The sequence below is a fragment of the Papilio polytes genome, unplaced genomic scaffold, assembly GCF_000836215.1.
Source record: "Papilio polytes unplaced genomic scaffold, Ppol_1.0 DF821845.1, whole genome shotgun sequence".
In the NCBI taxonomy this organism is placed as follows: Eukaryota; Metazoa; Arthropoda; class Insecta; order Lepidoptera; family Papilionidae; genus Papilio; species Papilio polytes.
This window is the reverse complement of record NW_013527359.1, coordinates 952686-966230: the sequence shown is the minus strand read 5'-3', so window position 1 is coordinate 966230 and position 13545 is coordinate 952686. Positions and strand designations below refer to the sequence as shown.

General features: G+C 34.1%; 1 protein-coding gene across 1 annotated transcript in view; it reads right to left on the bottom strand.

Annotated features, from left to right (window-relative positions):
* The window catches only part of LOC106107768, a 59014-nt gene that overhangs the window by 4711 nt on the left and 40758 nt on the right, over positions 1–13545 (bottom strand). Inside the window, exons 3-9 of the mRNA XM_013288769.1 lie at positions 5994–6131; positions 1650–1733; positions 1278–1415; positions 1020–1162; positions 658–860; positions 359–520; positions 6–76 (exon numbers count right to left, since the gene is read on the bottom strand). Coding sequence (XP_013144223.1) covers positions 6–76; positions 359–520; positions 658–860; positions 1020–1162; positions 1278–1415; positions 1650–1733; positions 5994–6131 — 939 coding nt within the window. The remainder of the gene's footprint in view (positions 1–5; positions 77–358; positions 521–657; positions 861–1019; positions 1163–1277; positions 1416–1649; positions 1734–5993; positions 6132–13545) is intronic.

The window sequence follows — 13545 nt, the reverse complement described above, 5'->3', positions numbered from 1 at the left end:
CCGGCGTGCGCGTGCACGTGCGCTGCGTGCGAATAGCGGCCGTTAGACGCGCTCGTCTCGTGCATCTCACCGTACCCTATTAGTTATGGTGTTACACACAATATGGAATGAATTGATGAATAATCGAGAAACACAGATAAAGGTTACACGCGGTTTTGAGAGGACATAAACTTGGGATGCGTTTACGAATGGTGATACATTAATATGTGTTTATGAAAAATTAGAAATGAAACATATAATTGAATGATCGATGATGTTATTGATGGATTTTGGATTTAATTTTAACATATTTGTATGATACACATCACATACATTTTTCAAATGAGTAATAATTACGAAACCAGATGTCTTTACTAACCTTCACTCTGATATGATTCGTCCATCATGAATGCCTGGTTAGTATGGGCTTCTGCTTCGCTGGGAGTCTCCGACGGGTAGTCAGAAGGAATCGTGTCTGACGCTACACTAGCACTTTCCGCTGCCACTGGGTATACAGGGTGTGCTCGAGGTATTTTAACCTCTGAAAAAATATTAAAACCCAAATTTAGTGCTACGTTCACATTAACATTACATGGGAAAAACTTAAATAAAATTATCTACCCCTGCAACTGCTACTATAAAATCTAGAGTTTCAAAATGTCTAGGCAGTAGACCAACCTTGTATACTCTCTCTGCTAATGATAGATGCGGAGGAGTCATCAATCAGCCTCCTCGGCACTGGCATCGCGCGTCGCCGCAGACACAGGTAAGAGACGCCAAGTCCCAGGAGCAGCAGCGTGAGGAAGAGGATTGCGCAGATGATCATCAGGATGTGTGTGCCCGCCAGAGGCGCTTTGGCTGGCAACGGACCTTGCTCAGGGCTGAAAGTAATTCAGATGAAGATAAAGATACAGGGGAGATCTGAACTTTAGAAGAACATAAAAATCTAACTTTTTGTCTTTTTACATTCTGGTCAAAGAAGTAGTGTTTCACATTTTACGTCATTACAGCTTAAATGTATGAGTATGTAAGTAACTTACGTAAAAATGAGAGGTTTGAACTCTGGCTTTGGCACTATTGGCGGCGGATAGCGGCATACGATGGTGATGACCTCGTCACCGTCCATCTCCAGACCCGGATGGAAACGCACCACGATGTTGTTTGTGAATACACGAAGAGGATCCTAGAAGAACACTTAAATTTTAATTTAAGAAATTACTTACTAAGGACCATAATTTTGAGACCAAAAGTTTTCATCTAGCAAAAGTTTCGCAGCTGAATATTTACAAGACACCAACCTGCTTAGTACCACATCCTTTAAGTGGCAGCTCCAGCTTGTAGGAGGTCGCTCCCTTGCCGGCGACCTGACACGCTGAATGTCTATCGAAATCGGCATACGCGATGCCGTAAAATTTCTCGTTGAACTTTAGTTCGATCTGAAAACAGGAAACATTTACTACCACATTCTAATTAGAATTGAAGGTTAATTCAGATAAGAATATCTTTCTCACGTGAATAATTATCTCAAAGAGAAACATCTATTAGCGTATTGTGAAATAATGTGATTAATCAAATAGGTGGTCAATGTGCCGATCATAATTTTCTTATAATTGGTATCGATATTTTTTTTAGATTCACGCAAATATAGTGATAAATATGATTGTATTGACCTGCATTGAACCTGCTGCGCAGTTGAGCGTCGCTCTGGTCCTATTCAAGAAGATAACGGGACTCAAGTCATCGAGTTTAGTCACCTGGAAGTAGAAAATTATAACTTTATTTATCTATACTAGTCCCTTAACCTGTAAACCTAGAAAATTTTCAACATAAGAGAAAAAAAAACATAAAAAAACACACGAAAGGTTGATGATGAAAAACCAATAATAGTTAAACATATCCAAAAACTTAAAGATATAAAAGAACAAAACTTGAAAACTTAAATAAACAAGTTTAAGACTATCCGGATACAAATTCATCAGAAAAACTCCTACTGCGAAAGAAAAGAAAAATAAAATTATTAAAAGTGTCAAGCATGGAGGATTTATTGTTTGGGCGCGATGTTGGGACCGAAAATGTTCAAACAGTAATTCTATATTTAGTCTCGCTGCAACCGCCCGCTATAAATCCGAGAAGCTAATTATTGCCTCGCGGCTGTGTCTATCCAATAGCAAGTTTCTATTGTTGTACGACACGACATATTTGTTATAAAGTCAATAGTCATATATGTAAGGACTTAAAAACTTTGCATTGGTGTTTTTATTATTTTTTTGAAATTAACTATAACTATAAATTAACAGTACAATTTAAAATACTTTTAAAACCTGAAAAAACAAGTATTACGAAAAACATGGTGACGATATTTTGTTTGACTCTAAAGATAATAGCAAAAATGAAAATTTTAAGAACCGAACGAAATATTAGCGCATGTCAGAAAAAAAATCGAAACAAAGTGGTATGACCAAATGAATATAACGTAAACTATATTAATGACGTGTCGTCTCCGTCAACGAAGCTTCGTAATACCACCACGGGCTATTCTCCAACGATAGCTGTATCCATCATTGCTGTGTCCAGTTCACTACGATATCTGCGCCCAACAATGCCTCGCGAATAACTACGCTCGAAGCCGTCCATTAAGATAAACTTTATAATACCTAGGGATTTATATCTCCTTACATTCTATTTGCATGTTTTATTTACAACTTTTTATCAGATTTATTGGTCAGTGGATGTTAGAGTTATGACCATAAAACTACATTGCCTTACTAACAACTATCGTTGCTTACGACAACCATCAGTTCAGTAACTAAAGTCTACAGAATTATATAGACTTAACAATTGAATTCTAAATTGTATAGGACACGTAGATTAAAATCTTACTACGTCTATAAATGCAAAAGATATGGATGGATGTTTGTTAGAGTTTGTTGCCTAAACTACTTAACGGATCTCGATGAAATTCGATACAGATGTAGAGGATAGTCTGCAACAACAACTAAGCTATTTTTTTATTTCACGCTAATAGCCAGTTTTAAATATAAAAGATCACAAATAATATATTTGCAATTTAAATCTTTTGACATATGATAATAAAATTTTTCAATGATAACATTGAACTCATATTTGTATGAGAACCGTTATGTCAGCGACATCTCAAGTCAAGCAGAGCACCGTAACTTATTGTAATATGAGCATAAGCGTACGCAATACATCACGAGAACGGTATCTCGCGCGACAACACGTTGTGGTTGTGTTCAACATTATGTGACGTCATGAACACTACTTCTATTATGTTAAACAATGTTATGGTTTCGAGCGCGCGCACCTTACACCAAATTATCGCAAAACCGTTTAGTCGCACTTTGATTTCTATGAACTTATATGGAAGTGCGCACACTCTATTTTTAGTTGTGCAACTAAACAGTTGAATTGAGTGCGAACCAATCGACAATCGCACAACAGTGTGTTAGCTTTTTAACTATTTTTGATGTGTTCTGTATTCTTAAATTTTATTTGTTAATCTGTGCTATTTATCAATACATTTATTTAAAACAGTAATATTGTTAGGAAAATATTAGTAAACGGAAGGAATAGCGGAGGGGTAGTTTTATAAAATATATAGCAAGGCGTGGCTCGGACTCAGTTGCAGTCTCGGCGCTCAGTCGCCAACAAGCTCAGTATTTTACTAGTCGTCACAACGGAACGTTCGATATATTGGCGTTGCCGCATTGGAGTTCAGTTTGTGTGTTTTTAAATAATTTACAAGTATTGTTAATATGGACGTCCGTCTATATTTTAAAGGAAGTCATTTATGGAAATATCTAACAAGTGTGTGGCCGCTCTTACTCTGTTTACATAATTTCATGTATGTTGACATACAAGTAATGGTAATATTTAACAAATGTGTCTGTAAGATAAGAAATGCAGAACTAAGATGGACGAGGAAGAAAAAAGACGCCAATTTTACTACCCGAGAAAGAATGAAGACTTGCAACAAAAAATGTTTCAAACAATTTGTAGATCCTCTTTTTAAATCAGATCGGACTATTTTTTCAAATTCAATAAAACACAAGTGCATTGATCTCAATCAACTTTTAGTTCCAAGAAAAGGAAAGGAAAAACCACTCCAACTGACCCACAGCAAAAAAATAGCAAAGAAAAACCGAAGTTATCCATCAAATTTTAAAATATGTTTTGCACGTTAGCAAAAAACCATTTGACAGATGCGTCGCTGTTAAATAACAAACCGGTTCTTATATTATCATTGAACAAAATACTTTTGGTACAAGGAAAAAACCGTATTCACAGAAAAACAAATCAAGCGTGATCCTGTAAATATGTATTACATTGATCTACATAATTTAAACATACAAGAAGTAATATGATTACCTTATAATTGAGTGACATAAGCTATATTTTTTATTTCCACGCGTAAAAGTCGCGAGCAACAGCTAATAACCACATCAATAATAGCATTGTTTTGTTTTGCGTAACGGTCCAAATAATTACTTCTCAGGCTGCTATAGCCCACATTCGATGCCGATTGATTGTAGTGAGTTGTGCCGTTGCATTACGGATGCTGGCCATTTCAAAGCAATTATTTTTTTTATTAACGGTATACAGTTTAAGTCCCATCCAGAAGCTATTTATATCAACACATTCTTTGAGACTCTTTAAGTATCCCTTAAAGTAAATTAAGTTCTGTAGAAGCCAGTTATTAAAAAATCATATAAAAGTGGTAATTCACTTCTAACAGAATTTCTATACTCTCTTATATATCTCTTCTCGTATTAAAAATAAACTGGTCCTAGTGAAGGAATATAATTTGCTTCCCACTTATATTCGAATATCGATGACAACGTTCTTGTACCAAAATGGATAGAACTTTGACTGTACCAGTATCACGAAAGCATTCAGCAATAAATTCCTCTAAATCAGACGATATCATCGTTAGCGGAACGATAATTATAAACGCGAAGTGAGATATTTTAATCGACTGTTCAAATCTAACGATGCTTTTTTGTTATACTTTAATGATCGATTACTAAACAACGGCTTAATAATTATAGTTCATTGGCTAAAACTCCGCCTAAAGATAGAGAGTTCTCTATCTTCTCTATCAACAGTCAATATTTTTGCTAAAATCGCCGAGAAATGAAACAACTTTCAAGTTACATTACCTTGATAACCATTGTTCAGATCATGCGCAGATTACTTACTATTAAAAATAAGGTAACAGATAGTAAAAAATACATCAAATCGTGTTCCAAAAATACCGTAATCTAGATATAAATTAGTCTTCTGCTTTAGCTAATCTTAATAATATTATAAATGCGAAAATTTAGATGGATGGATGTTTGTTAGAGTTTGTAGCCTAAACGGCTGAATGGATTTCGATGAAACATGGCACAGATGTAGAGGATAGTCTGAAAGAAGCCATAGGCTACTTACTTTTTTTTTACTACTGCTCGGACAGAGTCGGGGGCGAAAGCTAGTGCAACATATTAGTTAAATTCAATAACATTGCTCTATCGCGCAAAAAATGTCTGATGTAACATTCACACTTATATCTTTCAATTCTGACCGTAACTTGGCAAATTCGTCACAGTGTTAAAGGGTCATTGTACTCTTAAAGATATACTCGGACATTTTTATTACACTATTGTGGGATTTTTATATTTGTAAACTCTACCAAAAGTTGCTAAAAGTTAACATGACGTATTCGACAAAATTTACTTAACGGTTAAGTAAGCTGTCCCTTAACACGTTGAATACGAAACCAGGTCTAAAACACCTGGTACGTATCTCTTACAGTGCGAATAAGAAGTTTATAGACCATAATAATAATAGTTTTATCTTCGGGTGTATTATACTTAGTACGGAAAAATCTCTGCCGCTTTAAACGTGTTATTCCAGTCTCAACATTTAATAATTCTAAATACGGTACTTAATCACTCATTTTGAGTAGACAGAGTATTCAAGAACAGTGTTTACAATCTAGAATGAATACTGACCTTGCCATCCAGGACTGTTTGCTCCGGCAGCCCCTCTCCCTGATATTCAATATTGTTAGCCTGAGAGTCATAGTTCGATTGCGCAAACGCAGCCGCTAACAAGCACGTCAATATACCCCACAGCAACGCCATCTTTATCTGAAACAAAGAAACATTTAAATTAAAATTTAAAAAAGCGCCAATACCCTTATGGTTAACATTAACCCTTTAAAACCCTCAATATGCCACTCGCCGCTTCCAAATCCAATCAAATTCCTGACTCCATAAGTTGTATTATTGTCAACAATTCATAAATGAACACACTTACAATTTACGTCATGATCTCCAGAAATATTGGTATTTGTACCATATGGTACATATCAGTTCATCGTGTACCATGTACTATTAGTACAAGAAACTCGGTAACACCGGCTACCGTCCGTTTCTTAATGTTTATAGAGCGTCAGTTTCACTACGAAGGTTTACGATCGGTTGCTGTTTACGGTATCAGTTTCATGCTCTCTTATTCGCCTGACGCGATATCAAGTTAAAAACGAAAGTTCTTAAAGGTTTCTACTATTAAATGTCTGAGAACAGTAAGCTGTCCCACCACTAGCAGATAGTGGGTCAGATAGCTTAAAAATGACGAGACTGTCAGATAAGGTAACAAGATATTTCCATCACATGTTTTACACGTTAGATTGTTACTAGATAATTTACAATTTGGTGGGACAGGCCCTTAATATCGTGAAAATATTACAATTTCTGACAGAGTAAACCTTGCTTAATGTAATTTACATTTCTCTAATTTAATTATCCATTTCTAATTAACAGATTTGAGATCCAAGAATGTGAAAAGAACCCGTCTCTTACAAATTCCAATTAAAACTATCTAAAAATTTCGATGATACACGCTATAAAAGGAATAAAATGTTGCTTCAAGAACATTCACCATCAATCATAGCCCATCATAAGTTTATCCGAGCATCGTAAAGATATTACGATTAATCGAAGCGAAGATATTAACATACGGGTAACATAGAGCACGACATTTCAAAACCTGACAAGGACATCAACTCGACCGCCCACAACGACTGCTAACCTTTCACTGAGCAAGGCTGTCGGCGATAATTTCATGCCGCTGTAATAAGCGCCATGTTTGAATAGCATTCTATTTGTTTTTTTTTATCTATAATTTCTACCGGCGTCCGATTTGTTTACGGCCAGCCTTCTGTCAGGTAATGTGTTATATTACTCGTGTACGCTTGTAATATCGATTCCGATGCCTTGTAACTTTTTTATCTTGCATGTTAATAGTTCTTTACTAATATTATAAAGAGGTAGGATTTGTATTTTTAGATTTTTGTATGTATTGTAATAACTCAAAAACTACTAGGCAGATTTCAAAAAATTCTAGCACCTTTGAAAACGTTTAATTTAATTATTTTAATTCCACGCGGACGAAGTCACGAGTAACAGCTAGTTATAAAGTTACTAATAACTGTAATTCAGACGTGTTTATTGTACATTATATGTAACGAACTTAAACTCGCCGAAATATTTATACCATCGATGCTCTTGGACGGATTGGACGCCCTAAAAGACGAAATTACCCTTCCTCTGTTTACTTAAATCATAAATTCACAGCATTGCGTCATAGTGTGTCGAATCGTTAGCACTTCGATAGCAAGTTATTATAGTTTTTGCTTTGTTTCCATTATGAGATTTGAACGCGCCCTGGGCGGAGATACGGGAATTACACAAATGACTTCCAATCGACCGATTCATGGAACTCGTTCAAGATTGTTATGTGTAGTGATACCCTAACATTACTAATTTACCGGCGTTTTTACCTCAATTTTACTTCATTTCTTTAAAGATATATGAATTTCACTTGAAAATAGTGTTTGCAATATTCGAAACATGAAATCTGATAACTGTAGCCGATTATATTAAAAAGTAACCTAAGCTTTTAGACTGAATATTTTATGCTGTATGGAAAGAAATACATTTTACCTTTTTTTACATACCACATTCAATAGAATGAGAAATTAGAAGAGTAGTCCCAGTGGTTGAGAACATAAAGAGTAACAGGTTAGAGTGGTAAGAGCATGTTATGAGAAGGGATGAATCACATGTAACAAGACTGACGTTAGTTATGAATGTGGAGGGGTACATCGGTAGAGGTAGACCTAGAAAGAGGTGGATGAATTGCGTGAAAGGTGACATGATCAAGAAGGGAGTGATGAGTGAGATGACGGATGATAGAGTGCTTTGGAGGACGAAAACCCGGTGTGCCGACCCTACGGGAGTAGGATAAGACAGGGGAGATAATGATGATTCAATAGAATGAGCCTCCACTTTTATATTCTGCTAAAAACTTACTCGTGCTGTTTTTTACTTAGATTGTTCTTTTAGCTCTCAATAAATAAAAATCATTTAGAACGATTGCACTATTTATCATACTAATATTATAAATGCGAAAGTTTAGATGGATGTTTGTTAGAGTTTGCAGCCAAAACGGCTGAACGGATTTCGATGAAATTTGGTATAGATGTAGAGAATAGTCTGGTAGAACACAAAGACTACTTTTATTTTAATTCCACGCGGACGGAGTCGAAGGCGAAAGCTATTTGTTATATAATAGTATATAATTTAGTTACGGATGCACTGCACATTTAATCGGCATCTAACATATCACGATACTGGTATTAACATATTCAATGCGATGTATGATATAGTTGACGCCTGTGACTTTTGCCTCTTCAAGGCAACCAACTATCGATATTGCTTTGCTGTTTGCAAATTTTACGTTGTCTATACCGTATTCATCCTTTCTATTTTCTTAAATGTTTAAACAATTATTTTAAATGTTATCTTTACTATTATGATGAAGAGAAAAGATTTGTGTTTTTGTATGTATTGAAATAACTCAAAAACTACTGGGCCGGTTACAAATCTTGCACCATTAAAAAGCTACTTTATCAGTGAGTAACATAGGCTGCATATTTTACAATTTTTTTTAAGTTCCACGCCGACAAAATCGTAAACAACAGCTTCTTATACTTCATACTAATATTATAAATGCGAAAGTTTAGGTACATGGATGTTTGTTAGAGTTTGTAGCCTAAACTTCTGGACGGATTTCGATGAATTTTGGCATAGATGTAGATGATAGTCTGTAAGAACACAGGATACTCACTTTTTTAATTCTACAAAGATTGTGTCTCGGGTGTAAACTAGTTAATAAATTCAATATGATTTTGTACTGAAAGAATTTCATCGACATTACGTAACAGTGTAAGTTTACTCTTATCAAGGAATCTTTTAACCTGTAGTAAATACAAATTAAATAAAAAAGAAGTGCAGATACAAAACATTACGTGTTAATTAAATATATCTTATTTCATTCGACTTATCGTCATTAAAATTTCATCGTTAATTGATCCCTATACTAATGTTTATCTCAAACCGGTCAGCGGTTCTCAAACTGGTACTGAAATGAACAAATCTCACGTACAACTTAAACACATTAACTGCCGAATTTATGATCGCATAAAACAGCATTCAAGATATGAAAGGACATTGAACTCGTATTTAAAAGCAAACCAAATGCAAAATTTCAACCTTTTTATATTTGTTGAGTTAAATAATACGAATAAAATCTTATGTACAATATTTTTGTATGCCTTTAAATGGAGGTTATAAAGTCAAACGCTTAGTTATAATTGAAAATTTTCACTGAACAACTGGTCAGTTAAAATTGTGCGTGTGTACAAAAAAATGACCCTAAATTTTGTCGCGCGATTTTGAGCTAAACTAATTAACTACGTCGTAGTCTTAGACTCATAAAAACAAACAAAAAAATGGGACCCACCTGCAAGCATTACTTTTCGGATAAAAAATGAATTATCAAAATCGGTCCACTAGCGGCGGAGTTATGCCGTAACAAGTAATGTCCAAATTGAATCACTGTTTCTGTTCCGTTTTAATTAATATTAAATTAACAGAATAAGTATACAGTAAATGGCAGCTAAACTAAACCAGCTACTAGATAAAAAGTCGAATAAAAAAGTGTATAATATCTTCAAGTGTTAACACACAATAGCATTCTATGTGTGGGAATGTGCGAAGACTGATTTAATTAACACATTTATAAAACTTACACGTAGACGGATGCCATCTCCCACGTAGTACTTGAATCATATTTTATAATAGTGTTTGCACCTTTCTTTTAAAACAATAAAAATAACTAATCTATAGCAAAAATCAAGCGATCTGTTGCTCGTTTGCCCGCTTTTTTTTATAAAAAATCAATCTCTCTTACTTATTTCAAATCTATACTATTATAATAAAGCGTAAACACACACTTCTTTGTTGCCTAAGATGTGAGCAATTGCAGCATATTTTTGAATAACTCTTTTTTTAATAATAAGCCCTACACTTGCGTCAAGTTTTAGGCTATATATTTTCACGCCATTAAACTTAGGGGATAAATATTTTTGATAAAAACCTTAATGTGGGAAAGAGTCATTGTCATGTCATTTTGACATTTGCTATTGATAATTAGACAAAAGTAAACAAGAAAATAAAATTCTCATAATTAAACGCGGTTGAAGCCGCACAGGAACAGCTAGTCTATAGTAAATCATCTAAAATAAGACACATAAATTGAAAAGGTGCAGAATATACACGTGCGAAGCCTTGACGGATTGCAAATGGATAAAAAAAACATGAATCCTTCTCATTTTTTAATCCAAGATGAATATTATTTATTGGTTAGACACGCACCAATTACGTATGATGGATTATTCTTACCCTTACTTTTATTAAAACAGTAGTTAACCTCGAAGCTGTTTTGCACGAGAATGTAACTCACGAACTACGACAGCTGTCAAAGACAACGTAGCTTATTAAATTAAATAATACTAGTTTCGCCCGCGACTCCGTCCTACTAAAAAACAAAAGTAAATAGCCGATTCTATCATCCAAACTATGTTCTATATCTATGATAAATTTTATCGAGATCCGTTCAGTAATTTGTTACAAATTCTAACAAACATCGATCCATCTAAAATTTTCGAATTTAAAATTAGTATATAGTAAAATTAACTTGGCATTTTAGTTTACTGCCAGTTTCAGAGACATAACATTTTCTTAAGTAGGCACTTAGTGTAGAGTATCCAATCTATACTATTATAATAAAGCGTAAACACACTTCTTTGTTACCTAAGATGTCAGCAATTACAGCATATTTTCGAATAATTCTTAAGTAATTTGGATAAAAACCCTAATGTGGAAAAGAGACCATAAGTTGCTGCCAACATCAAGGAAGCAAGGTTGCCATGCTTTGTTATCAAGTAATGTCATTTTAACATTTGAAATTAATAATTTGACAAATGTAAACAATGAAATAAAATTTTCATAATATCATGCGGATGAAGCCGCACAGGAACAGCTAGTTTACAAATAAAAGTAATCTAAAGAAACTTCTCTCCGCTTATACTTTAACACCTCTTTGAACTATAATTACTAATACCTTAAACTAAACTAAACGTAAATCAGAGTAAGAAGATTCCATCCAAAGGGATTACAACAAAAAAAAATAACAAGTCCGAGGCGGGAGCTTTCGCCTATAAATCAACTACACATTGACATTTAGTAACAAGATTACACGCAGCAACTAAGGTTTAATATAAACAAGTGAAATAAAACCACTTTCGTATCATTTTAATCAAGCTCAAATTATTTCCGTGTCTTTAAACATTAAAAGAAGTAATCAACACTAAGATCCAATCATCATCAACTTGCCCTTATCCCTTATGGAGGGTCGGCACAGTATGTGCTGCTTTTCCATACATCTCTAGCAGCCGTCATATCTGAAACCACTACTCTCTTAAGCATATCCTCTTTCACACAATCCATCCATACTTTCTTCGGTCTTCTACCTTTGTAGCCATACAATCTTACACTTTTTGGTTTATGTCCCCATCGTCTCGTCACATAACATGTCCATACCACTATTTTTAAAGTAACTAAACATTAATTTGACGTAATTGTAAAATTAAAATGCGATACAAAACATCAATAAGACATAATCTACACGCAAAAAAAAACACTTTTGAAAAGACAAATGAATGCAACAGACCTCAATTTGCAACAACCAATGACAAAGTAGTTAGGAAGAAATTAAAAATTGCTGTTTGTATTTATTAAAGTACAATAAAAAATAAAAGAAGAACTGAGCAAAGAAAGAGAAACAAAATAAACAAAAGAAAATCTTTAACACCCTTACAAATAAATGCGTTATAAAGTTAAACTTAGGAATAAACTGAATATACGCAAATGTAACGACAAATTTTGCTTATACTCCGTTTATTCATAGTCTATACCGTGTTTATTTGTAAGGCTGTAAGCAGTTTTATAATGAGTACGATTTCACAGCAATGTTTCGAGTAAAGTTAATCTGCAGTTCGGAATTATAAACAGTATTTAATAACATCCCGTACAATTACGCACTTCCAAGTAAAATATTGATCGATGTTTAAAATACTTTTTATAGGCATTCGTAACAAAAACCAAACCGGGGGCAACAATTTTATAAATAAACCGAGCAACTCCGTACGTACTGGAATGTTAAGTGTCCCACTCGCTATTCAGATATCTTTTTCTTTTATTAGTTATTTATTCTAGTTAATATCTTGTTCTTGTAATTTAAACAATATAAGTCGAGAGTTAACGGCCATGAATTCGAAAATTTTACAGGCAATATACGAGAACAAGAATACTAACTAGCGTTTTAATAAAAAAGCTTTTTAATCGTATTTACTCCAACTGCAATTTAGAAGTCGATTATCCATAAGTAAAATCAGATTTTGTTATAGACACAAAATTTTCAAATACACAACTTTCTTAGTATCACGAGAAGATTTTTTAAAACTTAAATATAAACGTTTTTGAAATCTTCACTTCGCAAGACAGGTCAAAGACACATAACTGGCGTATGTCCTAAAAATACAAGCCAATTTCAAATGGGCGACTGTGACACAATACAAAGCGGGTTTTGTTGCCTGTTTATGATATTGCGTTGACGTAGGCGGGATAATTAACTACCGCCCGCATCTGACATGGTGTTGTGTCAATGTTAGCAAATGTGGTTAAGATCTACGAGGTCTACAACCTACTTGTTGCGTCACTATTATTGTATTTTTATGTAACAGAATTACACTGCTTTTCAGTAATAAACTTTAAAATACTTCAAGCAAAAATAATGGATTCCCTCAGGGGAGTAATCAGGGCCCATTACAAATTTATTCTATAATCATGACTTATCTGTCACATCTAAGTATTGTACTTTTGTAACAAGAAGTGTTTATTAATTATACGACAAAAAATAAACCGGATCTGTTACAAAAATAAATATAAATATTGCGATAAACGAGACCGAAAAAAGAATACGTGTGGATTATAAAAACAATGTTACTGGTACATCAAATCAAACGATTTTCAACTCTACTCGTTTCGTTTAAAGGTTAAAGAAGATTGTTAATGCAGAGCGCTTATGAGCAATGTG